Here is a 27,394-nt window from a genome sequence, read left to right as displayed (position 1 = left end):
ACTTCCGACTTCAACTGTATCATACTAATTGTAATTTGCAACATATCCTACAAAATGGATGCTCGACATCCAGAAATGAATACATACTATACCAAACGTAACATATCACACTAATTTGAGTGTCCTGGATTTTTGTTTGCTATGTTGCTGCAAACTGGTCTCAGAACATTTAGTATTCTACCCCTGAGTCCAGGTTGGTACAGTAAAGACGCCAATGACCCTGTGTACCCCGATTCAAAACAGTCGGTTTTAATGGCTTTCAACAATTGATGTTTGTCTCCTAATAGGGGTTGTTATTTCTCACAGAAGTTATTGACTGTATGTGACATGTGTGCATCTACTGTTTTTTTCTCAGTTGCCCAGTGTGAAACTGCACATTTTGAGTCCATTTAAACCACATGATGCATCATCCACTTACTATTCACCATTACATTTTTTTTATTTTTTATTTAACCTTCATTTAACTAGGCAAGTCAGTTAAGAACAAATTATTATTTACAATGACAGCCTACACCGGCCAAATCTGGACGATACTGGGCCAATTGTGCGCCGCCCTATGGGACTCCCAATCACAGCCGGTTGTAATACAGCCTGGATTCAAACCAGGGTCTGTAGTAATGCCTCTAATGCCTCAATGAGATGCAGTGTCTTAGACCGCTGCACCACTCAGGAGCCCAAATAAAACTCTCAACACTCCATCAGAGACAAGAACTTGTTACCCTGCTGAGAGAGCCTGTTCTTTCAAGGAGGGAAGGTCTGTATGACTGAATGAGAGCAGGGAAGCAGTGTTAAAAAAAAGAAGTTTTGTCAGTTTCCTGAGGATATTCACATAGAGGCAGAGAACACGTTGTTGCAATTGAACAAAGGGGAGATTCAAAGATTCTGCGTGTAAAACGTTGACTGCTCAGTATATTAAAATGTACTAAAACTGAGTGCAGTGCTCTTCAATTAAATTCAACCTCATGCCGAGTACAGAATAGGCAGCCTAGGCAGCAGGTAGCCTAGTGGTTAGAGCGTTGGGCCAGATAACCGAAAGGCTGCCAGTTTGAATCCCTAAACCGACAAGGTGAAAAATCTATCAATTGAGCAAGGCACTTGAACCCTAATTGCTCAATATTCACTGTTGATTATGGCAGACCTTGGCTGTGAGCCCCACTCTCTGAGGGTGTCTCAGGGGAGTTTGGATAGAAAAAAAACCTTTCCAATTCACACATGTGTATAATACAAATATAAGCACCCACCAAATGTGTATTTTACTTACAATAGCTGCAAACAGCTAACTACTAAAAGAAAAGAAACACCAACATAAAATGCCTTAATAGGGCACTGGGCCACTACGAGCCGACAAAACAGCTTCAATGCACTGTGACATAGATTCTACAAGTGTCTAGAATTCTGTCACGCCCTGATTTGTTTCACCTGTCATTGTGCTTGTCTTCACCCTCCAAGTGTCGCCCATCTTCCCCACTTATCCCCTGGGTATTTATACCTGTCTTTTCTGTCTGTCTGTGCCAGTTCGTCTTGTTTGTTCTAGTCAACCAGCATTTTCTCAGCTCCTGTTTTTCCCCAGTCTCTCTTTTCTAGTCCTCCTGGTTTTGACCCTTGCCTCTCCTGACTCTGAGCCCACCTGCCTGACCACTCTGCCTGCCCCTGAGCCTGCCTGCCATCCTGTACCTTTGCCGCTACTCTGGATTATCGGCCCCTGCCTGTCTTGACCTGTCGTTTGCCTGCCCCTGTTGTTGCAATAGACATAGCCTAGCGGTTAGAGCGTTGGGACAGTAACCGAAATGTTGCTAGATTGAATCCGAGCTGACAAAGTAAAAATCTGTTGTTCTGCTCCTGAACAAGGCAGTTAACCCACTGGTCCTAGGCCATGATTGTAAATAAGAATTTGTTCTTAACTGTATCCCTAATTTACTCGTGTTTCCTTTATTTTGGCAGTTACCTGTACTATGCTAGTCAACTGTACATAATGTAATTATAAAATATGCACTTACAGTAGCAGGCACCGTAAGTGACATAGAAGTTTCGGGGCTGCATACAAAACAGGACTAAATGTTCTTTGCAAAACTTCCTGTGTTACTTTGTCCAACAAAGACCCTAGATTTGTCATTCCTTTGGGGTGCAGTCTGTCAAGGCACACATCTTGTTCGAGTAGCAGTTTGTTTCTGGCGAGAACAGGCTGTCAAACAGGCTCAGTACTAATGGTGCTATTTAAGAAACTACAGTATCATGGAAACCTATAGTTCGTTACTCTGACCATGGGGAAAACAATCCTAATATGAAATAAACACTCTTTAATTATCATTTTCATATTTTTCCATGATTGAAATAAGAGCAAGCATTGCAACAGAGTCATAGCTCTACTACTCATACTCATTTTCTACTAGTGTTTCATGTTTTCTAATACATAATTGCAAAGCAGCTTTGTCTGGCTGAAAGGATGGCATAATTTGTCCATGATCCCATCACATTCAAAGGCTTTTTGGTTGCTGTCAGAATTGATGACTTAGCTGCTAAATTAACATGTTTTCTGTTGTCCACAAGATTTCAATGAATTTATTTGAATCAGGTACGCTTCCAAAAGCAAACATGTTATATATATGCAATCATCAGATCATGCCAGTTCAGTCTGTCTCATGTTGTATAACTCTGCTGTATGTCTTTCACAGTAAACAACACATCTGCTAATTTCTTCCTGGTCTTTATTATTTTTCTAGATTGAAGTCATTCGCCGTTGCCTGTTTTTCCCTTTATCATAGCACTCTTCACACTGTTCAATACCAGCAATCTTATCCTTTACTTTCTACTCAAGATGGTCTTTCTACTTAACGTCAACAAACGGGCCAACTCAAGATCATCTGACATTGATTGCAGAGACCGAAGAGATTCCTGATGAATGACCAAACTATATATTATCTAATTTCATATCATATTTCATGAGTATAATTCTCTCATGTTTTTTTAATCGCAGTGTCAGATAAAAATACAACTTCAGACCTGGCTGAAAATCACTGGGGAAGCAGCAGAAATGATTGATCAAAGAGCTCATGATCTTAGGCTCTTTCGTGTCCTGTTTCTCTTGCACTCACGCTTCCAAATCCTTAGATCCTTTGCTCTGCTTAGTCACCTCACATATGCACTCTCTCTTGGGTTCTCAGTTCAGCCTGATGGACACAATCAGAGCTCAGATACTGATTGTGAGTAATCAGACATTTCAATAGCTGCTTTCTCCTCCTCTCTGAGCAGCTAGAAATGTTTTCCACTTGACAGTCAGCAGAACCACTGCATTGCATTCATCAGAACAAGACAGAGTAGAATCAATGCTTTCTCCAGCCCATGCCCAGCATAGCCCGTTCACTTCACGCTATCTTGGTGGAAGGAGTATATTACTTTCCCCAGCAGGACATCTGATTGATATATCCATGTGAACATTTCAGCTGTGAATGGAGTCATGGGAGATTGGAGAGATTGAAATTGTATATCAGATGGGTTATGAAACGTGACTATTTTCTAGTCATACACTCAGACAATTTTCTGTTTGATGGAACATGTCTGTGAAAGGAGAGGAGTAGAATTCTGATGCCGTCATTTACTCCCTCTGGTTGGTAGACAATGCATACTGTCTTGTCTGCCATGTGTCTTCCTGTGGCAGGTCACCTGAGATGGAGCGTTCAATTTGAACATCAATAGTAGATATATTTTTGACTGGGTCATTCTCTGTCTAGATGGAGGTGGTGCATATAATGAAGGCTATGTGGAAAGGTCTGACCCTGTCCTAAATAAAGAACTTTGACTAAGAGTAGTTGTGGCTGCAATCTCCTCTGGACTCTTGATGGGGATTCAGTTATTACTCTTTTCCTAAAATGTAATTATTTGTTCCTCAGTGTTGCCTGGATACCAGTTATTACAGATCACAGATCACTGCACCTGTACATAGCCCATCTATCTACCTATCTCATCCCCATACTGTATTTATTTATTTATCTTGCTCCTTTGCACCCCAGTATCTCTACTTGCACATTCATCTTCTGCACATCTACCATTCCAGTGTTTAATTGCTATATTGTAATTACTTCGCACCCATGGCCTATTTATTGCCTTAACTTACCTTATTTGCACTCACTGTATATAGTATTTTTGTTTTCTTTTTTTCTACTGTATTATTGACTGTATGTTTTGTTTATTCCCTGTGTAACTCTGGGTTGTTGTATGTGTTGAACTGCTTTGCTTTATCTTGGCCAGGTCGCAGTTGCAAATGAGAACTTGTTCTCAACTAGCCTACCTGGTTAAATAAAGGTGAAATAAAATAAATAAATAAAATTAGATTTATCAGCAAATGACCCTCGTTATTGCATTCTTAAACACAGGCATTAAGATTTTGTCAAGGGTTCTGTGTGGTCAGAAAAGTTGCACTTTATTTTAATTCCTCTTGTGAATAATTAGCATTTCTACATAAGTGTAAAACATAAGAAAAATATGCACAAAGATTAAACAGTATTTTACATCTCACACACACACACACACACACACACACACACACACACACACACACACCCACACACTCCCACACACCCACACACACACACAAATCATTCAGAATCAGCAATGACAGCTGTAAACGTAGACATTATAGTCAGCTATCTGTGGTACACAGACATGTAGGTCTACTACTGCCAAGACACTATATTTTATATGAGGGAAGTCTGGTAGACAGATAAACAACAAATTCATGAATGGTTCAAAGAGGTAATGAATTAAGCGATTGCACAGATGGTTCCATGACTCATCTGCCCCAATCCTATCTCTCACCTTTTTAAAAGTAATTCATTTGGACAAAGAAAAAGATGGTAACACCTCCTTTTAAGTGGTCCTTACTACACTGTAATTACATGTGTAATTACACTAACTAGTATTGTAGCTAAATGTAACAACTCATAATTACAATGTAATACCAACATGTAACTGGTAGTAATTGCTGTCTGTAATTCCAGAAGTGTAACAACGAATACATGTTACAAATGGGCAGGTTTCCACTAAATTTACGAACTTATACAGTACATTACCCATCATAACAACCTGGCCCTCATTTTCAAGCTTCTGGAAGTGCGATCCAAGTGAGATGATAAATACAAGTAATATCTGCAAGTGTACAATGTAATTACTAGGTGTTACATAGGATTTGGCTAGTTAAAATGAATTGTATCTTGAGGGGTACTTGTAATTATAGTTTACCAACATCCAGTGGTGGAACTCATTGTTCTATCTTGCTCTTGTCACTTCTCGCTAGCTAACTAGCTAGCTAGCTGGGCTCATCTATGTGTGAAGCTGGCCACAATAACGATGAACCATGAAAGTCCCCCATTGAAAGTGATGCAAACGGAGCACACCCTGCATGTTAACGTTATGAGTAAAGTTTGTTCATTTTCTATGTAGCTAAACATTCTCTAGCTTATTATTATGTTAGCACAGATAGAAAAATGTCCCCAATGTCTCACTGGAGTTTTCTCTCCCCGAAAAATATGGTGGGGAGAGGAAGCTCAGTGGCCGGCAGTAGGAGAAAGTTGCAGCGAGATGGATCAATTAAACATATGATCTCAATACAGTTTCTGTTCCCAAATCTAGAATATGTTACGAACAGACTCAGTAGACTGAGTTTTTTAGACTTTACAATTTGCCAGAGTTTCTAAAAATGGTGTTGTTCAGAAGGAGTGCGAGGGCAAATTGAGTTATTGCCCACGCGCACTTGCCCACGCACACAGACTGGGTGTTACCTAATGGAAATATGCAAATGTAGTTAGTTGGTGTTAGCATGCACGCTTATAGCTATCTGGATAACACAAGGACTAGCTAGGTAGCTAGCTAGGTAACATGCGCCGAATACAACAGGTGTTGACCTTACCGTGAAATGCTTACTTACAAGCCCTTAACCAACAACGCAGATCAATAAATAGAGTTATGAAAATATTTACTAAATAAACTAAAGCAGAATTTTTAAATATTTTTTTAAAGCAACACAATAAAATAACAATAACGAGGCTATATACAGGGGAGCTGTCACGTCCTGACCATATACTTAGGTATTTTTTGTATTATATTTGGTCAGAACGTGGCAGAGTTATGTTTGGTTATGGTATAGTGGGGTTGTGAGTGTTGGGTTAGGTTCTAGGTTAGGTTTTCTATGTGTAGGTGTATGTCTATGTTTGGTTAATTGGGGTTGGGACTCTCAGTTGAAGGCAGGTGTTGTCTATCTGCCTTTGATTGAGAGTCCCATATAGTGGGGTGTGTTTGTGTTTGGTATTTGTGGGTAATTGTATTTTGCACTGTGTTTCGTTTCACCTGTGAAACTGTCACCTTTCTCCTTTGCGTATTTATTTTGTTTTGTCGTTCCTATCTAAAATAAATATGATGTGGAACAGTCAACCTGCTGCGTATTGGTCATCGAGTGATTTCGATATATCTTCCGATTAGGGAGAATACGAGGATCGTGACAGGAGCGTCTTTTAATAGGCAAGTCCACAACAAAAACTGGTACTATACCAATGACAACTCCTATGACAAAAAAAAGAGAATACAGTACTCATGGGAGGAGGAAAAAACCACGCTCCTCAAACTTATACACAACCGGAATAAAAATAAGGAATAAACTGAGGCACAACCTCAACGAGCAACCTGAGACAAAATAATCCCGCACAACCTAAGCAGGCAACAGGGGTAAAATATACACACACAAATTAAAGCAAATGAAATCAGGTGTGAAAAACCCACAGACAAAACAAACGGAAAAAGAAAAATGGATCTGTGACGGCTAGTAGACCGGCGACGCCGATGGCCGAGCACCGCCCGAGCAGGGAGAGGAACCATCCACGGTGGAAGTCGTGACAGTAGTGTCTAATGCTGAATTGTCATAGGCTACAGATTTGAGTCACTACTAGTTATTTTTATGTTATCTCTTTGTTTCATCTAATTCATCAAATTATTAATCTACCAATAAAAATCCTAAGTATTTAGTAAGAAGTGCAAGGTCTATTATAATGTACCTACAAAATACATTACCCATCCTGACAACTAGATTGGCAATGGGCAATGTACGTTGTAGGTGCATTATAATTACAAATAAGTACCCCTCAAGATATACTTAATTTTAACTAGGTAAATCATGTGTAACACTTAGTAATTGCATTGTACTTATGAAGATATTACATGTACTCTGTGATGTACTATTGTGTTTATTCTCCCACTTGGATATCGCGTCCAGAAGCTTTGAATTGAGGTCCAGGCTGTCAGGATGGGTAATGTACTGTAAGTACACGTTAGTTACAAGAAAGTACTCCACAAGATACACTTCAGTTTAACTAGCTACATCCTGTCTAACAAGTAGTAATTATATTGTACTTGGGAAAACTTTACATGTACTATGCTTTGAAATAGTGTCTTGTTCCTCACCTGGGATGACACTCATATTAGATCTGTTTTCATAAGCTCAACCGACTTAACCCATATGGCTTTATTTTGGGGGCAAGTGCTAGCAACAACTTTGACTGGCGATATATTTCAGCAGTTCACATTCATGGGTAGGCTATAATAGCATAGGCTATAATCTCCCAGACACCCGCACAACCACAAGGGATCCCAACCTCTGTCACACTTGTTAATGAATCGGATGCAGCTGAGAAAACCCTGAAAAGTAAGTTGGTGATTTTAGTGGAAACCTGTCCATTTGTAACATACATGATAACAAGAATTTGTTGTTACACTTCTGTAGTTACAGACAGTAGTTACATGTTGGTATTACATTGTTTCTACGAGTTGTTACAGTTAACTACAATATTTTTACAGTGTAGTTACATATGTAATTACACTGTAACAACAACCCCTTAAAAGGACGTGTGAATTATTATGTGTATTATAATTAATGGACATGTTTGTAGGGCTCAATCCTTTTTAGTTAGGATAAATCAAGTCTGACATTTTAAAGTGGAAATTACAAACTTTATAAACCTTTTTAAACCTTGAATACACTACAATTTGCATTTCCTGCTGTGCAGGAACATTATCTGTTGCAACAGAGTGATCAAATTAATATAGTACATCTGTGTAGAGGCCAACAACCACTGCAAGCTCAACTCAATGGGCAAAGCCCATAGAGAATTATAGAGGCCTCTAGTGGCCAGAAGGCCGTGTTAGCATGGGCATGCCTTTGAGGGCTTCCACCATTTTAATGTAGCCAACTGGGTGGGACTTCCAACTTCATTGGCTGATCACTCCTGGTGACCCTGTTGGAGTCACGTCCAACCAGGTCATCAGGAGGGATCAGCCAATCGTAAAGAAGAAAATCGACTACTTCAAAATGGAGATAGCCTCAACGGTGCTGCCCATGCTGTCACAGACGCTATAATGGTACAGATACAAAGATGAGTCATCTATGGCAAAGCCATACTCTTAAGCGCCACCCCATGGGGAAATGGTATACGTGCTCACATTCTGAGAATGATGGTCAAATCTGGAGGAGGTGGTGTGGCAGCCTAACATTTCACCATGTTGTTAAAGGCTCAGTTGTCCAAAACAATGTCTCTTGGGAGTAGTGGAAAAATAAGACATTAGCATAGTGTTGGTCAAATTTCCCCCCCTCATAAGTAAACTTACTCACAGCTCGTAAAGCAGTGTTGTAACTATCACGATATTCAAGGTAGCAGGAAACGGGTGAGTCAGGCGCAGGAGAATAGAGGTCCGTAGAATATAAGTTTAATAATGTCCAGAGTGAATACAGCGACTAGGCAGGGTGCAATCCACAAACAGGAGGGAGAACAGCTCCAAACTCCAAAATACACGGTGCGCAGCCCGGCAACCCTAAAACCTATCAAATAATGTTGCGTACACAAAACACATCAAAAAATAATCCAGCCCACTACCATCGACGTAACACAAAACAATCCCGCACAAATCCCAAACAAAAAACGGACAAACTAAATACCCCCCCACTAATTACAAACAAGGAACAGGTGCGGACTAAAACAGACATAACCAACAGACACTGAAACATGGATCGGTGGCAGCTAGTAGGCCGGTGACGATGACTGCCGAGCGCCACCCGACTAGGAGTGGCGCCACCTTCTGTGGACGTTGTGACAATACCCCCCCCCCCGATGCGCGGCTCCTGCAGCGCGCTGACGCCGGCCTCGGGGACGACCCGGAGGACGAGGAGCAGGGCGATCCAGGTGGAGGCTGTGGAATCTCTGCAACAGGGTTGGATCCAGAATGTCCCCCACTGGGACCCAGCACCTCTCCTCCGGACCGTACCCCTCCCAGGACCGGACCTACCCGACATCGGGAGTCCAAGATGGACCGGACCGTGTACGCCGGGGCACCCCCGATGTCCAGGGTGGGCGGAGGGACCTCCCGCACCTCAGCGTCCTGCAGCGGACCAGCTACCACCGGCCTGAGGAGAGACACATGAAACGAGGGGTTAATACGGTAATATGAAGGAAGTTGTAACCTATGACACACCTCGTTTATTCTCCTCAGGACTTTGAACGGCCCCACAAATTGCAGACCCAGCTTCCAGCAGGGCAGGCGGAGGGAAAGGTTCCGGGTCGAGAGCCAGACTCTTGACCCGAAGTCAAACTGACCGAGACCCCCAGCCTCTCCATAAACGCCCTCCACACCCTGGACGTGAACTGGGGACCCCGATCAGAGACGATGTCCTCGGGTACCCCGTAGTGCCAGAAGACATGCATAAACAGGGCCTCCGCGGTCTGTAGGGCCGTAGGTAGACCGGGCAAAGGGATCAGACGGCAGGACTTAGAGAACCGATCCACAACGACCAGGATCGTGGAGTTCCCCAGAGAAGGCAGGAGATCCGTAAGGAAATCCACCGACAGGTGGGACCACGGTCGCTGTGGAACAGGGAGGGGCTGTAGTTTCCCTCGCGGCAGGTGCCTAGGAGCCTTATACTGGGCGCACACCGAACAGGAAGAGACATAGTGCCTGACATCCTTAACCAAAGTGGGCCACCAGTACTTCCCTCTCAGGGCCCGCACTGTCCGTTCCACACCAGGATGACCCGAGGAGGGTAGAGTGTGCGATCACCGGATCAGACGATCGCGAACACCAAGCGGGACGTACTTCTGACCAGCGGGACACTGAGGTGGAATAGCTTCTGACTGCCCCGCCCGCTCGATGTCTGCATCCACCTCCCAAACCACTGGTGCCACCAGACAGGAGGCAGGGAGGATGGGAGTAGGATCGATGGTCCGCTCCTCGGTGTCGTGGAGACGCGACAGTGCGTCGGCCTTCCGGTTCCGGGAACCTGGAATGTACGACAAGGTGAATTGGAACCTCGTAAAAAACATGGCCCACACTGGCTTGACGAGGGTTAAGTCTCCTCGGTGCCCGGATGTACTCCAGGTTACGGTGATCAGTCCAGATGAGGAAAGGGTGACGTGCCCCCTCAAGCCAATGTCTCCACACCTTCAGGGCCTCAACCACAGCTAATAACTCCCGGTCCCCCACATCATAGTTGCGCTCCGCCGAACTCAGCTTCTTAGAAAAGAACGCACAGAGGCGAAGCTTCGGAGGCGCACCCGAGCGCTGCGACAGCACCGCTCCTACCCCAGCCTCGGACGTGTCCACCTCCACTATGAATGGCAAAGAGGGGTCCGGATGAGCCAGCACCGGGGCATCGGTAAACAGAGCCTTCAGACGACTAAAGGCTCTGTCCGCCTCTGCGGACACCGCAGCCGCACTGGCCCCCCCTTCATCAGTGAGGTAATGGGAGCCGCCACATGACCAAAGCCCCGGATAAACTTGACCGAGGTAATTGGCAAACCCCAAGAACCGCTGCACCTCCTTCACCGTGGTTGGAGTCGGCCAATTACGCACGGCTGTAACGCTGTCACATTCCACCTCTACCCCATTGGTGGAAATGCAATATCCCAGAAAAGAGACGGCTCGTTTGAAGAACTCACATTTCTCAGCCTTGAAGTACAGGTCATGCTCCAGCAGCCGCCCAAGCACTTTACGCACCAGAGACAAATGCTCGGCACGTGTGGCGGAGTAGATCAAAATGTCATCGATGTATACCACCACACCCTGACCGAGCAGGTCTCTAAGAACCTCGTCTACAAAGGATTGGAAGACGGCGGGAGCATTCTTTAACCCATGCGGCATGACGAGGTACTCATAATGGCCAGATGTGGTACTAAATGCGGTTTTCCCGACCGGGGAGTGGCGCCACCTTCTGTGGACGTTGTGACAGTAATGTCGGACACAGATGGATTGGTGATTGAACAGATGGGTTGCAGGCTTTTAGTCCTGATGCTTTTTAGCCCACTCATTACTTGTCTGGGAGCCATTAGACAGGCCTAAACAATGACGTTTTCGTCTTTTGAGCTTCTAGTCATGAAATCTATGCAGCCTACTCAATCACTTTTTATAGCTACTGTTTACAGGCCTCCTGGGCCATATGCAGTGTTCCTTACTGAGTTCCCTGAATTCCTATCGGATCTTGTAGTCATAGCAGATAATATTCTAATTTTTGGTGACTTTAACATTCACATGGAAAAGTCCACAGACCCACTCCAAAAGGCTTTCGGAGCCATCATCGACTCAGTGGGTTTTGTCCAACATGTCTCTGGACCTACTCACTGCCACAGTCATACTCTGGACCTAGTTTTGTCCCATGGAATAAATGTTGTGGATCTTAATGTTTTTCCTCATAATCCTGGATTATCGGACCACCATTTTATTGTGTTTACAATTGCAACAAATAATCTGCTCAGACCCCAACCAAGGAAGATTAAAAGTCGTGCTATAAATTCTCAGACAACCCAAAGATTCCTTGATGCCCTTCCAGACTCCCTCTGCCTACCCAAGGACGTCAGAGGACAAGAATCAGTTAACCACCTAACCGAGGAACTCAATTTAACCTTGCGCAATACCCTAGATGCAGTTGCACCCCTAAAAATTAAAAACATCTGTCATAAGAAACTAGCTCCCTGGTATACAGAAAATACACGAGCTCTGAAGCAAGCTTCCAGAAAATTGGAACGGAAATGGCGCCACACTAAACTGGAAGTCTTCCGACTAGCTTGGAAAGACAGTACCGTGTAGTATCGAAGAGCCCTCACTGCTGCACGATCATCCTATTTTTCCAACTTAATTGAGGAAAATAAGAACAATCCGAAATTTCTTTTTGACACTGTCGCAAAGCTAACTAAAAAGCAGCATTCGCAAATGGAGGATGGCTTTCACTTCAGCAGTAATAAATTTATGAACTTCTTTGAGGAAAAGATCATGATCATTAGAAAGCAAATTGCGGACTCCTCTTTGAATCTGGGTGTTCCTCCGGGGCTCCGTTGTCCTGAGTCTGCACAACTCTGCCAGGACCTAGGATCAAGAGATACTAAAGTGTTTTAGTACTATATCTCTTGACATAATGATGAAAATAATCATGGCCTCCAAACCCTCAAGCTGCATACTGGACCCTATTCCAACTAAACTACTGAAAGAGCTGCTTCCTGTGCTTGGCCCTCCTATGTTGAACATAATAAACGGCTCTCTATCCACCGGATGTGTACCAAGCTCACTAAAAGTGGCAGTAATAAAGCCTCTCTTGAAAAAGCCGAATCTTGACCCAGAAATTATAAAAAACTATCGGCCTATATCGTATCTTCCATTCCTCTCAAAAATTTTTGAAAAAGTTGTTGCGCAGCAACTCACTGCCTTCCTGAAGACAAACAATGTATACGAAACGCTTCAGTCTGGTTTTAGACCCCATCATAGCACTGAGACTGCACTTGTGAAGGTGGTAAATGACCTTTTAATGACGTCCGACCGAGGCTCTGCATCTGTCCTCATGCTCCTAGATCTTAGTGCCGCTTTTGATACCATCGATCACCACATTCTTTTGGAGAGATTGGAAACCCAAATTGGTCTACATGGACAAGTTCTGGCCTGGTTTAGATCTTATCTGTCGGAAAGATATCAGTTTGTCTCTGTGAATGGTTCGTCCTCTGACAAATCAATTGTAAATTTCGGTGTTCCTCAAGGTTCCGTTCTAGGACCACTATTGTTTTCACTATATATTTTACCTCTTGGGGATGTCATTCGAAAACATAATGTTAAATTTCACTGCTATGCGGACGACACACAGCTGTACATTTCAATGAAACATGGTGAAGCCCCAAAATTGCCCTCGCTAGAATGGCTGCAAATGTTCTACTTTTAAACTCAGACAAAACAGAGATGCTTGTCCTAGGTCCCAAGAAACAAAGAGATCTTCTGTTGAATCTGACAATTAATCTGGATGGTTGTACAGTCGTCTCAAATAAAACTGTGAAGGACCTCGGCGTTACTCTGGACCCTGATCTCTCTTTTGAAGAACATATCAAGACTGCTTCAAGGACAGCTTTTTTCCATCTACGTAACATTGCAAAAATCAGAAACTTTCTGTCCAAAAATGACGCAGAAAAATTAATCCATGCTTTTGTTACTTCTAGGCTCGACTACTGCAATGCTCTACTTTCCGGCTACCCGGATAAAGCACTAAACAAACTTCAGTTAGTGCTAAATACGGCTGCTAGAATCCTGACTAGAACCAAAAAATTTGATCATATTACTCCAGTGCTAGCCTCCCTACACTGGCTTCCTGTTAATAACCTCTACGGGCCACGGGGGCAGTATTGAGAATTTTGAAAAAAATATGTGCCCATTTTTAACTGCCTCCTACACCAACTCAGAAGCTAGGATATGCATATTATTAACACATTCGGATAGAAAACACTCTGAATTTTCTAAAACAGTTTGAATGGTGTCTGTAAGTATAACAAAACTCATATTGCAGGCAAAAACCTGTGAAAAATAGATTAAAAAAAATGAGAATTTTGTGACTGTACTATTTAGTGTCATTGTTTTACAGATACCACAGTGAGAAAGGATTCAGTTCGCAACTCCTACTGCTTCCACTAGATGTCAACGATCTTTAGAAAGTTGTTGGAAGCATCTGTCATGAATACAGACCGAATTAGAAAGCTTACAAGTTGACACGTCATCACTTCATTTTTTGCGCCTGCGCATGAATCTGAGAAGAGTGTCTTTGTCATAATCGTTTATTCTAGACACTTGATAGGTTGTGTGAAAATATTACTGATGTTTACTGATGTTTCACGTTAAAAATGGACCAAAAGATTAATGCTAAACAACGTTTGACATGTTTGAACAAACATAAATAGATTATTTACTAGTTTTTTTTTAGCTTTTCGGCGTGACTTTACACTGCCCACCTCATTTTGTGGGAGCCTACTGAACGCTAACTATTTGGGCATAAATTATGAACTTTGTCAAAAGAAACCACATTTGTTCTGGACCTGGGATCGCTGGCAGCGCCTTCTGATGGAGATAATCAAAGGTAAGGGGATATTTAGAATGTTATTATCGATATTAGATGATGCTAATGCTAACGGTTTAGCTTAGCTTAGCTTATAGCTTAGCTTATGTTGTTAGCATAGTACCCAGTTTATAGCAAAATGTGATTTCCCAGTAAAGTTATTTTGAGATCTGGCCATTCGGTAGCAATTACGAGATGATAATATATTATTCTTTGAATGACAATATTATAATTTACCAATGTTTTCGAATAGTAATTCCGTGATTTGTAATGCTGGATTCACTGGGAGCATTCGAGCCGAAAAAAATTCTGAATTTCACCGCGACTGTAAATGCTGTTTTTGGATATAAATATGAACTTGATGGAACTAAAAATGCATGTATTGTCTAACATAATGTCCTATGAGTGTCATCTGATGCAGATTGTCAAAGGTAAGTGCATAATTCTAGCTAGTTTTCTGTCTTTTGATGCCCTTCTTTGAATTGGCTAAACATTACACGCAGCTATTGTCAATGTACTCTCCTCACATAACCTAACTTTATGCATTCTCCGTAAAGCCTCTGAAAATCGGACAGCGTGGTTAGATTTAGGAGATATATCTTTCAAATGGAGGAAAATAGTTGATTATTTGATTATTTGAAATGATTACTCTTGCAGTTTTGAATTCCCCGCCATGGTCACATGACAATGAATCCCAATACCGGGATAAGATCCTGCCCCCTGGCCTCAACAGGTTTTAAGGCAAGGGCTGATTTCAAGGTTTTACTGCTAACCTACAAAGCATTACATGGGCTTGCTCCTACCTATCTTTCCGATTTGGTCCTGCCGTACATACCTACACGTACGCTACGGTCACAAGACGCAGGCCTCCTAATTGTCCCTAGAATTTCTAAGCAAACGGCTGGAGGTAGGGCTTTCTCCTATAGAGCTCCATTTTTATGGAATGGTCTGCCTACCCATGTGAGAGACGCAGACTCAGTCTCAACCTTTAAGTCTTTACTGAAGACTTATCTCTTCAGTAGGTCCTATGATTAAGTATAGTCTGGCCCAGGAGTGTGAAGGTGAACGGAAAGGCTGGAGCAACGAACCGCCCTTGCTGTCTCTGCCTTGTCGGTTCCCCTCTTCCCACTGGGATTCTCTGCCTCTAACCCTTTTACAGGGGCTGAGTCACTGACTTACTGGTGTTCTTCCATGCCGTCCATGGGAGGGGTGCGTCACTTGAGTAGGTTGAGCCACTGACGTGGTCTTCCTGTCTGGGTTGGCGCCCCCCCCTTGGGTTGTGCCGTGGCGGAGATCTTTGTGGGCTATACTCGGCCTTGTCTTCGGACGGTAAGTTGGTGGTTGTAGATATCCCTCTAGTGGTGTGGGGGCTGTGCTTTGGCAAAGTGGGTGGGGTTATATCCTGCCTGTTTGGCCCTGTCCGGGGGTATCATCGGATGGGGCCACAGTGTCTTCTGATCCCTCCTGTCTCAGCCTCCAGTATTTATGCTGCAGTAGTTTATGTGTCGGGGGGCTAGGGTCAGTCTGTTACATCTGGAGTATTCTCTTGTCTTATCCGGTGTCCTGTGTGAATGTAAATATGCTCTCTCTAATTCTCTCTTTCTCTCTTTCTTTCTTTCTCTCGGAGGACCTGAGCCCTAGGACCATGCCTCAGGACTACCTGGCATGATGACTCCTTGCTGTCCCCAGTCCACCTGGCCATGCTGCTGCTCCAGTTTCAACTGTTCTGCCTGCGGCTACGGAACCCTGACCTGTTCACCGGACGTGCTTGTTGCACCCTCGACAATTACTATGATTATTATTATTTGACCATGCTGGTCATTTACGAACATTTTAACATCTTGACCATGTTCTGTTATAATATCCACCCGGCACAGCCAGAAGAGGACTGGCCACCCCTCATAGCCTGGTTCCTCTCTAGGTTTCTTCCTAGGTTTTTGGCCTTTCTCAGGAGTTTTTCCTAGGGAGTTTTTCCCAGCCACCGTGCTTCTTTCACATGCATTGCTTGCTGTTTGGGGTTTTAGGCTGGGTTTCTGTACAGCACTTTGAGATTTCAGCTGATGTACGAAGGGCTATATAAATACATTTAATTTGAATTTGAATTAGTTGTATGACCCTGGCAAATACTGCAGTGATTGAACTCATGATTAATTGATGCAACATTGGAAAATAGAGGTAGAGATAGTTTATCATACATAATTCCAGCTGTCATTATGTATTTTTAACTAATGCTAAATTGTCATACATTCTTCTTCTCTACCACAGATTTCCACAAGGTCTCAGACTCTAGGATGGAAAAATGCTTACAAGAAAGAAACAGATGAAGACAGACAGAGTTGTTGATTTCCATTGTTACTTGTAATATTAAAAAGGGGAGAAAAGGACAATCCCATTTTGTAAATGAGCTATCTAGGCTACTCACTCTATAGGCTACAGATTTGAGTCACCACTAGAATAGTTACTTTTATGTTATATCTTTGTTTCATCTAATTCATCAAATTATTAATCTAACAATAAAATTCCTAATTGTTTTGTAAAAAGTACAAGCTCATCTATTCTTTGTAGGAATTTTCACTTGGTAATGAGTACTAGGCCTAAATAATTATATAGCAATGGTTATATATATATATATATATATATATTACCTTTATTTAAATAGGCAAGTCAGTTAAGAACAAATTCTTATTTTCAATTAGGGCCTAGGAACAGTGGGTTAACTGCCTTGTTCAGAGGCAGAACGACCGATTTTTTACCTTGTCAGCTCGGGGATTTGATCCAACGCTGTAACCACTAGGCTACCTGCCGCCCCTGTGTAACACCTTTAATTGCATTGCACTTCTGTTGATATTACATGTACTCTGTGGAAGACAATGGACAATTAACACATTGAAAAATCTATGACGCACATAACATCTTATACTCACATTCTAATATCTTCCAAAACAGCAAATGCAATCATTCAACAAACTTGTGTAACCTTTACCATTGCAATTGATCTTTCATACAATCTAATTTTCAAGTTAATTCCAACATACACTGTATCACTGGCTGGTTGGTAATTCATTGACTGCAGTATCATGCCATTGTTCATACTGTCAAACCACCCAGCCTAGAACAACAGTTCATCTTTGGAGAGTTCATTTCCCTGTCTGACTCCAGTCGCTTACATTCTGCCTTGACCAGGCAGCAAACATCAGACTGAGTGCCTGTGATAACTCTGGTGTCATTCTGTCAACTGAATCATCTGGGGTTACACTATCTTGACAAACCATAGACCTTTTCTGATTTGATGGATTGACCACAAGATGATGTTCTACGACATGTCCAATGATATCCTGATGTCCTATGATGTGAGGACTTGTCTGGCCATCTGTCACTAAGCCATTCCCAGATGATTTGTAGTTTCTCCAGTGGGTATCCTAGAGACACATATATAATTTGAATACTACATTTATCCTTGTTCAAACCTTAACACTCCCATTCTTAAGTGGACCTTGTAATGCAGGACAATTATCGTTCTAAAAGACATAGCACGTTAATATTGGCATTGCTGTAATAGTGGCATTGATGAATCAACATCCTTGGAAAGACTGCTCTCATGAAACGTACTGCCAATTAATGTAAACTAACTTTTGTTGCCTATTCTCAAATGATTTATCACAATTTCAAAATTAGACACGTCTGTGACAGTGTATAATAATTTACATGTTTCTCACATACATTAGACATGCTGTCATTATGAAGAGAATAAAATGACTCCATGTTGTAAGTTGTCTCGATCGATATCTCTTCTGCTATGCCCAAGGCATTCTGCAGCTAACTAGTCTAGTGGCCTAATGAAACTTCTAGAAATCAACTAGACAGAGTTTCCTCTGATCTACAGTACGATCCAAACCCCAGAGTAGTGAGTGCTCAATTAGTCTTATAGGAGAGCACAACAAAAACAAGATGTACTCACAGCTATAACTAACAAACATTATTCTGTCTGATCCCTGGTGTTAGAAATCGATGCTCAGAATAAACGGAAAGTTGTGTTGTTTTATCTGAGTTTGAATGTATGAAAACTTCTCTCAGATACTCTGATGTATATAGGTATAGATAGAGAGGCTCATATCTGAACACCATGTGATAGAGATAAAAGAACAGATAAAAATACACCTTATGGAACAGAGGGGACTGTGAACAAACATACACACAGGCACAGACACATGCACACACATGACAATTTACACACTATATACACATGTACACCTGGATTTTGTGTTGTAGATATTGTAGTGTGTGCTCTCAGGCCACTACTCTACTACTACATATTATGTGGTAGTAGAGTAGTGGCCCGAGGGAACACACTTAATGTGTCGTGAAATCTGTTGTGCAATGTATTATAATGTTTTTTAAATTGTATAACTGCCTTCATTTTGCTGGACCCCAGGAAGAGTAGCTGCTGCCTTAATAAATAATAAATACAAATACACACCTTTAATAACAGATCACACAAAGGATTTCCAAATATTCCCCCCCCCAACAGGTCTTGACAATTACTTACAGTACTTATGTCTGTTAAGCTTGTTATATATACACTGTACATGCCAAGGTGGCACTGGAGGGACAAGCAGAACTACTGTGGTTTATCAACTGAAACTCACCCACTGTTCAAATCCACTGACTACACAAACCACCCACATACACATATTGAGGCGTGGGAAGTTGATGTATTTAACATTCTCAGCACTCGACCACTTCCTTTATTAGAATGCTAAGATATGTACCGGTAACAAAGAAGTGGCACTACAATTATTGACATGCACAATGCAGTGTAACAACAATATTGGTACCAAGGTTATTCTATTAAATGAAAACAAACTAATATAAACACTAAAATTGAATAACTATTTAGTAAACTGAACTAAAAATTAAAATGAAAAACATGTACTGAAAGTACTATATTTGACTGCAAAAGGATCTAAAATAAAATAAAAACCATCATAAATTATGTTTAGTTTTAGTTTTTTTCTACCTGGCTAAAATCAAATGGGGTTTTCAGGCTTTCTTTCTAATGGGGTTTTTGAGCTTGTAAATATAGTGGGTAAATGCTGCAAGTTAGATGCAAATGTTTCAAATAGGCCTAGTTTGTGCATCATCATCACTAGCTCTCACTAGCTAATGGAAGAAATCCGAGGGCGAGCACGGAGCTTGACTGGGGCAAGCTAGAGCAGCTTGTGCAGTTGCTGGAGCTGTTCACAATCTACATCAACCAACTTCAAACTGGATCCTCTGGCAGCCAACTTCGATCCAACCCCTGCAGCAGCTTGCTTGATGGACCCAAGCGTGTCTCTGGCACTTCGCTCAACAGAGATGGAGCCTCTGATGAGGGAAGCAGAGTCTTTGTACTTCAGCAAATCAGGGGGTACAGCCGTGGAGCAGCAGGACCCCCAAAGGTGCCAGCACTTTGAATGCAGCAAGCATATCAACCACAGTCCTTCAGAAATATAGCTTAGTTGCATCAAAGATTGTGTCTTAGGGGGAGGGTCAACCTGGCAGGTAATTAAGTGCCCTGTGTGAGCTGCGGAAATACCTGGAAGAGATAAAGGGGGCATGTTTACAGAGTCAAGTCTCCAGTTTTGTTAGGCAAGGATGGCTGTTTATCCAAAGCTGTACCCTGTGGTGCTGGATCTGGTTTCTGCCCCTGTATCCCAAGCATTTGTGGAGAGAATATTCAGCCTGTCATCATGCTTGAGAAACCGAACGACCACCTCTCTGGAACGCAGACTCTACTTAAAGATAAACCAAAAAATCGTGTTTGTTTAAACACACTCACACACACACACACACACACACACACACACACACACACGCACACACACACAAGATAGAAAAACACCCAATTAAATCATGGCACATTTGACATGTTATGTTTACAGTGCATTCGGAAAGTATTCAGAGCCCTTGAATTTTTCCACATCTTGTTACGTTACAACCTTATTCTAAAATTGATTAAAAAATATATATACATATATAAAGTTGAAGTCAGAAGTTTGCATACACTTTAGGCAAATACATTTAAACTCAGTTTTTAACAATTACTGACATTTAATCCTAGTAAAAATTCCCTGTCTTAGGTCAGTCAGGATCACAACTTTATTTTAATAATGTGAAATGTGAGAATAATAGTAGAGAGAACGATTGCTTTTATTTCTTTCATCACATTCCCAGTGGGTCAGAAGTTTACAAACACTCAATTAGTATTTGGTAGCATTGCCTTTAAATTGTTTAACTTGGGTCAAACGTTTCGGGTAGCCTTCCACAAGCTTCCCACAATAAGTTGGGTGAATTTTGGCTTCTTGCTCGCACACGCTTTTTCAGTTCTGCCCACAATATTTTTTTTATGGGATTGAGGTCAGGGCTTTGTGATGGCCACTCCAATACCTTGACTTTGTTGTCCTTATGCCATTTTGCCACAACTTTGGAAGTATGTTTGGGGTCATTGTCCATTTGGAAGACCCATTTGCGACCAAGCTTTAACTTCCTGACTGATGTCTTGAGATGTTGCTTCAATATATCCACATAATTTTCCTTCCTCAGGATGCCATCTATTTTGTGAAGTGCACCAGTCCCTCCTGCAGCAAAGCACCCCCACAACATGATGCTGCCACCCCCGTGCTTCATTGTTGGGATGGTGTTCTTACATCAGCCATGACATCATTTTCTGGAATTTTCCAAGCTGTTTAAAGGCACAGTCAACTTAGTGTATGTAAACTTCTGACCCACTTGGAATTGTGATACAGTGAATTATAAGTGAAATAATCTGTCTGTAAACAATTGTTGGAAAACTTACTTGTGTCATGCACAAAGTAGATGTCCAAACTGACTTGCCAAAACTATAGTTTGTTAACAAGAAATTTGTGGAGTGGTTGAAAAACGAGTTTTAATGACTCCAACCTAAGTGTATGTAAACTTCCAACTTCAACTGTATATATATGTATATATATATATGTATATTCTCTCATAAATCTACATACAATACCCCAAAACAGTTTTTTAGAATTTTTGCAAATGTTTAACGAAAAAAACAACTGAAATATCACATTTACATAAGTATTCAGACCCTTTAAGTAGTACTTTGTTGAAGCACTTTTGGCAGCGATTACAGCCTTGAGTCTTATTGGGTATAACGCTACAAGCGTGGCACACCTGTATTTAGGGAGTTTCTCCCATTCTTCTCTGCAGATCCTCCCAAGCTCTGTCAGGTTGGATGGGGAGCGTCGCTGCACAGCTATTTTCCGGTCTCTCCAGAGATGTTCAAACGGGTTCAAGTCCAGGCCTCTATGTAGTCCACTCGAGGACATTCAGAGACTTGTCCCGAAGCCACTCCTGCGTTGTCTTGACTGTGTGCTTAGGGTCGTTGTCCTGTTGGAAGGTGAACCTTTGCCCTAGTCTGAGGTCCTGAGAGCTTTGGAGCAGGTTTTCATCAAGGATCTCTCTGTACTTTGCTTCGTTCATCTCTCCCTTGATCCTGACAAGTCTCCCAGTACCTGCCACTGAAAAATATCCCCACAGCATGATGCTGCAACCACCATGCTCCACCATAGGGATAGTGCCATGTTTCCTCCAAATGTGACGCTTGGTATTCACGCAAAAGAGTTCAATCTTGGTTTCATCAGACCAGAGAATCTTGTTTCTCATGGTCTGAGAGTCCTTTAGGTGTCTTTTGTCAAACTCCAAGCAGGCTGTCATGTGCCTTTTACTGAGGAGAAGGTTCCGTCTGGCCACTCTACCATAAATGCATGATTGGTGGAGTGCTGCAGAAATGGGTGTCCTTCTGGAAGGTTCTGCCATCTCCACAGAGGAACTCTAGAGCTCTGTCAGAGTGACCATCGGGTTCTTGGTCACCTCCCTGACCAAAGCCCTTCTCCCTCGATGGCCCAGTTTGGCCAGGCAGTCAGCTCTAGGAAGAGTCTTGGTGGTTCCCAACTTCTTCCATTTAAGAATGGTGGATGCCACTTTCTTGGGGACCTTCAGTGCTGCAGAAATGTTTTGGTGTCCTTCCCCAGATCTGTATATGAAATATGAAGAGTGGTACCCAATGATGTGTTGTGTTGGATTTGCAACAAACATAACACTTTGTGTTCAGGAGAAAAGGTACATTTCTTTGCCACATTTTTTGCAGTATTACTTTAGTGCCTTATTGCAAACAGGATGTTTTGGAATATTTGTATTCTGTACAGGCTTCCTTCTTTTCACTCTGTAATATATGTTAGTATTGTGGAGTAAGTACAATTGTTGTTGATCCATCCGCAGTTATCTCCAGTGTTGGGGAGTAACGGGTTACATGTAATCCGTTACATGTAAGGGATTACAAAAAACGGTAACTGTAATTCATTACATTACTAGCATAAATATTGTAAACAGATTACAGATACTTTGAAAAACTAGATGATTACTTTGAGGATTACTTTTAAATTCAGAAAGAATGTTTGCAAAAAAAAATCTTTGACACTTCTGTTTTCTCAATGACATTCAAATCTGCATTGAAAAAGGCTCAAGTTTAAGTTTGTTCCACCTGAGCGAGTTTGACCACAAGTCAGAGAACCCTATGATGACACACCAAATGTGTTTGATGGATCGAGGGGAAAGAGGAAGGAACAGACTTTTGTAGGCTATAGTCCAAGCTACAGTATGCCTTCCAATGGTGCGACTGCTGTCCGACTGCTGTCGGCATTCAAAGATTATCCAGTTTGAATCAACGTTTGGAGGTCAGGATGACAGCAGTGGTGTAGTCTACTGCGATACGGATATCACTTATTATTGATATCTACATAGCGCATTGATGTGAATGACACTATTGCTCTCTCATTTAGCTATTTGCGGCTTATTGATTGGGGTTGTTGTGGATGGCTGTTCTCAAATCTAAATGTGTATTTGAACCCAATAATGGTTTAATTGAAAATGTTTAAGCTGCCTATCAATCGTTGTTTTTGAAATCAGTGGAGAGCCAGTAAAAAATACGCCCTTGCAAGAGCTGCATAGTGCGGGTTCAAGCCAATGGAATAAAAGTGGGGCTTTCCTTCTTAATGTGTTTGAGCCAATCAGTTGTGTTGTGACAAGGTAGGGATGGGTATACAGAAGATAACCCTATTTGGTAAAAGATCAAGCCCATATTATGGCAAGAACAGCTCAAATATGCAAAGAGAAACGACAGTCCATTATTACGTTAAGACATGAAGGTCAGTCAATGTGGAACATTTCAAGTGCAGTCGCAAAAACCATCAAGCGCTGTGATGAAACTGGCTCTCATGAGGACCGACACAGGAAAGGAAGACTCAGAGTTACCTCTGCTGCAGAGGATAAGTTCATTAGAGTTACCAGCCTCAGAAATTGCAGCCCAAATAAATGCTTCACAGAGTTCAAGTAACAGACACATCTCAACATCAGACTGAGTGAATCAGGCCTTCATGGTCGAATTGCTGCAAAGAAACCACTACTAAAGGACACCAATAAGAAGAGACTTGCTTGAGCCAAAAAAACACGAGCAATGGACATTAGACCAGTGGAAATCTGTCATTTGGTCTGATGAGTCCAAATTTGTGATTTTTGATTTTTGAAATCTCAAATTTGAGATTTCTTTGTCAGTGGGCAAACGTACAAAATCAGCAAGGGATCAAATACTTTTTTCCCTCACTGTGTATATATATACATATATATATATATATATATATATATATATATATATATATATATTTGCATTTGTTCCTTATTCCTCATCTCTAAATGTGTGAATTGTACACTCTTAAAAAAAAGGTCCTATATGGAACCTAAAAGGGTTCTTTGGCCTTCCCCATAGGAGAACCCTTTGAAGAACCCTTTTGGGTTCCATGTAGGACCCTTTCCACAGAGGGTTCTACATGCAACCCAAAAGGGTTCTATATTGAACCAAAAAGGGTTCTCCCTGGAACAAAAAAGAGTTATCTTATGGGGACAGCCGAAGAAACCTTTTTGAACCCTTGTGTATCATGTAAATTTGATGAATCCAACAATGCAATCAACCAAACAGAGCTAGTGCATTCATTCTGTATATACCGTATAGGTGTGACTTTCTCTCAGACTGTCGCTGTGTCAGTGACATCCATTCCGTCTGGACTGTGTTGAATGGGTGTTAGCGGCAGAGGCAGTCCCTCCTGCCCCAGTCCATGCTCCTGATCCTGGCTCGGCCCCTGCCTCTGCCCCTGTCTCAGGCCCTGGCAGCTGTGTGTCCCTGCATCGGCTCTACTCTCCTCCAGCATGGCACTAGTCCACAGCCCCTTGAAGACTCTGTTGAGCCCCACCTTAGAGAGCCACGAGCAACATAGAAGGTTCCGGAAGGCTGAGCGAAACTCTGGGCTGTGGCAGTAGATGATGGGGTTGAGGCCTGAGTTCAGGTAGCCCAGCCAGTTGAGCAGAATAAAAACTTCCCTGGAGGGGATATCTGGGTCAAACACCTTGATGATGTTGGACACAAAAAAGGGCAACCAGCACAGAGTAAAGGTCCCCATGATGATCCCCAGGGTCTTGATGGCTTTGTGTTCCTTTAGGACAGTTACCCGAGTGTGCCTGCGGCCCTGGCTCCTCCACTGTATGGAGTCAAAAATGAAGCTGCTCCCAGTCCTGCCGGTGTTCCCAGTCCTGTTCCTGCTCCCAGCTCTGCCAGTGATGCTCCCAGCCCTGCCAGTGATACTACCAGTGGGACTCACAGCCCTGCCAGTGATGCTCCCATCCCTGCCATTGGGACTCCCAGGGCTGACTAGGTGCCACTCTGATGGGGGGATGTCACACCAACTGAGGAAACGCAGCTTGTTTTCATTCATCAGCCTGACCTGCCGTGTGGCGATGAGGAAGACACTGCTGTAGATGAAGATCATGATCAGCAGGGGGACGTAGAAGGACACAACAGAGGACCCAATGGCGTAGGGCATGTTGGTGATGAAGTCACAGCAGCGTGGCTCCTCGTAGCACTGTGTGCTCCCGGTGTCGTTATGAGCACGCCACGACTGGCTCATGATTGGGACGATAGAGACGAGGGCTGCCACACCCCACACCACACACACCATGAGCCACGCCTGACGTTTCCCCAGCAGAGACTGGTACCTGAGAGGCTGTGTGATGGCGATATAGCGGTCCACAGCGATGGTGCACAGCGTCTCAATGCTGGCTGTCACACAGAGGACATCCATGGATGTCCAGAGCTCACAGGCTGTGCCGCTAAGGAGCCAGTCCCCCGTCACCACTAGGGAGGCCCCCAGCGGCTGCACCAGGCAGCCCATGATAAGGTCAGCACAGGCCAGGGAGGTGACAAAGATGTTGGTGGTGGTCTGGAGGTGGAGGGTGCGGGCGATGGTGAGGATGACCAGTAGGTTGCCAGCAACCGTCATGAAGATAATGACCACCAGAACAGGCATCACCAATGGTTCAGCCGGAGGGTGGTACGGTCCAGAACTGTGGTTGTTCATACTCTACACAGTCAGTCAGACGACCACTCAGAAAGCCCTGAAGGACACGAGAGAGACTCATTTAATCACATGTTAAGTGATTGCTCAGTTTCTAGTTAGCAGGTCAAACAGGTGAAATGAAATCATGCAGTCTGCTACTCAATAGCTTCTCTCTTACTCTCCTAATCCACTTTCAGTTTTTTCAGAGTATTACATTATATTCTTGAAGTGATATGATTTTGATGAGCAAAGTGCATAATATGCTTGCATGATAGCACTTTGACTGGGTGGAATCCAGATTTGATGGCTTGATCATCAAGACAAAGGAAAATAGGGAGAAGTTTGTCAAACTGCAGCAGCTCACAGCAGACAAGTTAGATCTGCCGCAAAATGTCTTCTCCACTGTTCAGTTTTTTTCTTGACAAAGAGAACAGAGAGCAACAATAGCAAGACAAAAAGCAAGGTTTGGATAATCCAAAAGCGTCCTAAATAGATAATGCGTATAACTAAACTTTTAGTGCCTCCCAAAAATATTTTTCATTTGAATTTATTAAACTAAAGCATTTTAATATGTAAACTTTATATCTGTTTTCTACTGACTCTATTATAGATGATTAATTATTATGAATTAACTATTATAAAATAAACGATTAAGCCAATAATATCAACAACTCTATCAGTAGAAAAAAGTGAATAGGTCACAACAACCATACCTTAGTGAAGGTGCTCACGGAGAGTGTTTGTTGGCCTTATATCACCCTGGGGGAGGACATTATAATAAAAAAACATTCAACAAGTTATGATCTCTGGTACGGAAGTTGCTCATGCAGAGCAGCCTTCTAGCTCATCTCTCTCCCTGCACGTGCTGCATGCAGTGTGATCAAAATGTATCTTGCAGAGCCAACTCTGTGGTTTTGTCTATTGCAAAAGGGCTTCTTCTCTTATTTTTGCTTTCTGTGTGACAGAAGAAACAACATCTAAGTCTTCACCAATTTTCCCATGGTATAAGCTGATGCTATAGGTTGACAGTCTTCAGAAACTTCAGATAGCATACTGATGATTCTTCCCATTTACTTCTGCCTTGGCTTTTGGGGACTTTGACTTCTGTTCCATGGATCTTTTATATGCGGTTCAGGTTCAAGCTGTGGATAAACTTTCCTCACAGACCATATCAAATCAAATGTATTTATAAAGCTGTTTTAACATCAGCAGATGTCACAAAGTGCTTATACAGAAACCCAGCCTAAAACCCCAAATGCAGATGTAGAAGCATGGTGGCTAGGAAAAACTCCCTAGAAAGGCAGGAACCTAGGAAGAAGCCTAGAGAGGAACCAGGCTCTGAGGGGTGGACAGTGCTCTTCTGGCTGTGCCAGGGGGATATTATAAGAGTACATGGCCATTAAGACCAGATCATAGCCTCCAGCAGGGGGAGAAGTCAGGGTGTGAAGGTTCACACAGGGAGGAGAGACACAACCCAGGCACACCATTTTCACTGACCTTTCAACCCTTATCTTCAGAGTTTAGAATTTCTCCCCTCAGACCTCAC

At 42.6% G+C, this 27,394-nt stretch overlaps 1 protein-coding gene across 7 annotated transcripts; it reads right to left on the bottom strand.

Moving 5' to 3' along the window:
• Positions 1 to 9,304: 9,304 nt before the first annotated feature.
• Positions 9,305 to 27,025, bottom strand: LOC115149164 (beta-1 adrenergic receptor). 7 transcript variants are annotated; one of them, XR_003866813.1, is made up of 4 exons: positions 26,562 to 27,025; positions 24,464 to 25,906; positions 17,140 to 17,244; positions 9,305 to 9,439 (listed from the first exon to the last, which is right to left on the bottom strand). XR_003866813.1 is itself a non-coding variant. In XM_029691753.1 (3 exons), exon 2 carries the CDS (start codon positions 25,867 to 25,869, stop codon positions 24,484 to 24,486), a length of 1,386 nt encoding a protein of 461 aa, XP_029547613.1. In that variant the 5' UTR covers positions 25,870 to 25,906; positions 26,562 to 27,025; the 3' UTR covers positions 9,358 to 9,439; positions 24,464 to 24,483. The 7 variants fall into 7 exon arrangements, 5 of the variants coding, with proteins under 5 accessions (XP_029547613.1, XP_029547611.1, XP_029547610.1 ...); XR_003866814.1 differs by lacking the exons at positions 9,305 to 9,439; positions 17,140 to 17,244 and adding exons at positions 18,841 to 19,961; positions 20,045 to 20,157; XM_029691753.1 differs by lacking the exon at positions 17,140 to 17,244 and having other exon boundaries at positions 9,358 to 9,439.
• Positions 27,026 to 27,394: the final 369 nt, after the last annotated feature.

This window comes from Salmo trutta, chromosome 15 (genome assembly GCF_901001165.1).
Source record: "Salmo trutta chromosome 15, fSalTru1.1, whole genome shotgun sequence".
In the NCBI taxonomy this organism is placed as follows: domain Eukaryota; kingdom Metazoa; phylum Chordata; class Actinopteri; order Salmoniformes; family Salmonidae; genus Salmo; species Salmo trutta.
The sequence above is the reverse complement of the archived record's forward strand: the minus strand, read 5'-3'. Positions and strand labels throughout refer to the sequence as shown.

What these genes read in the sequence shown, in the direction of transcription:
- LOC115149164 (XM_029691753.1), bottom strand. Translation starts at nt 25,869, where the DNA reads ATGAACAACCACAGTTCTGGACCGTACCACCCTCCGGCTGAACCATTG.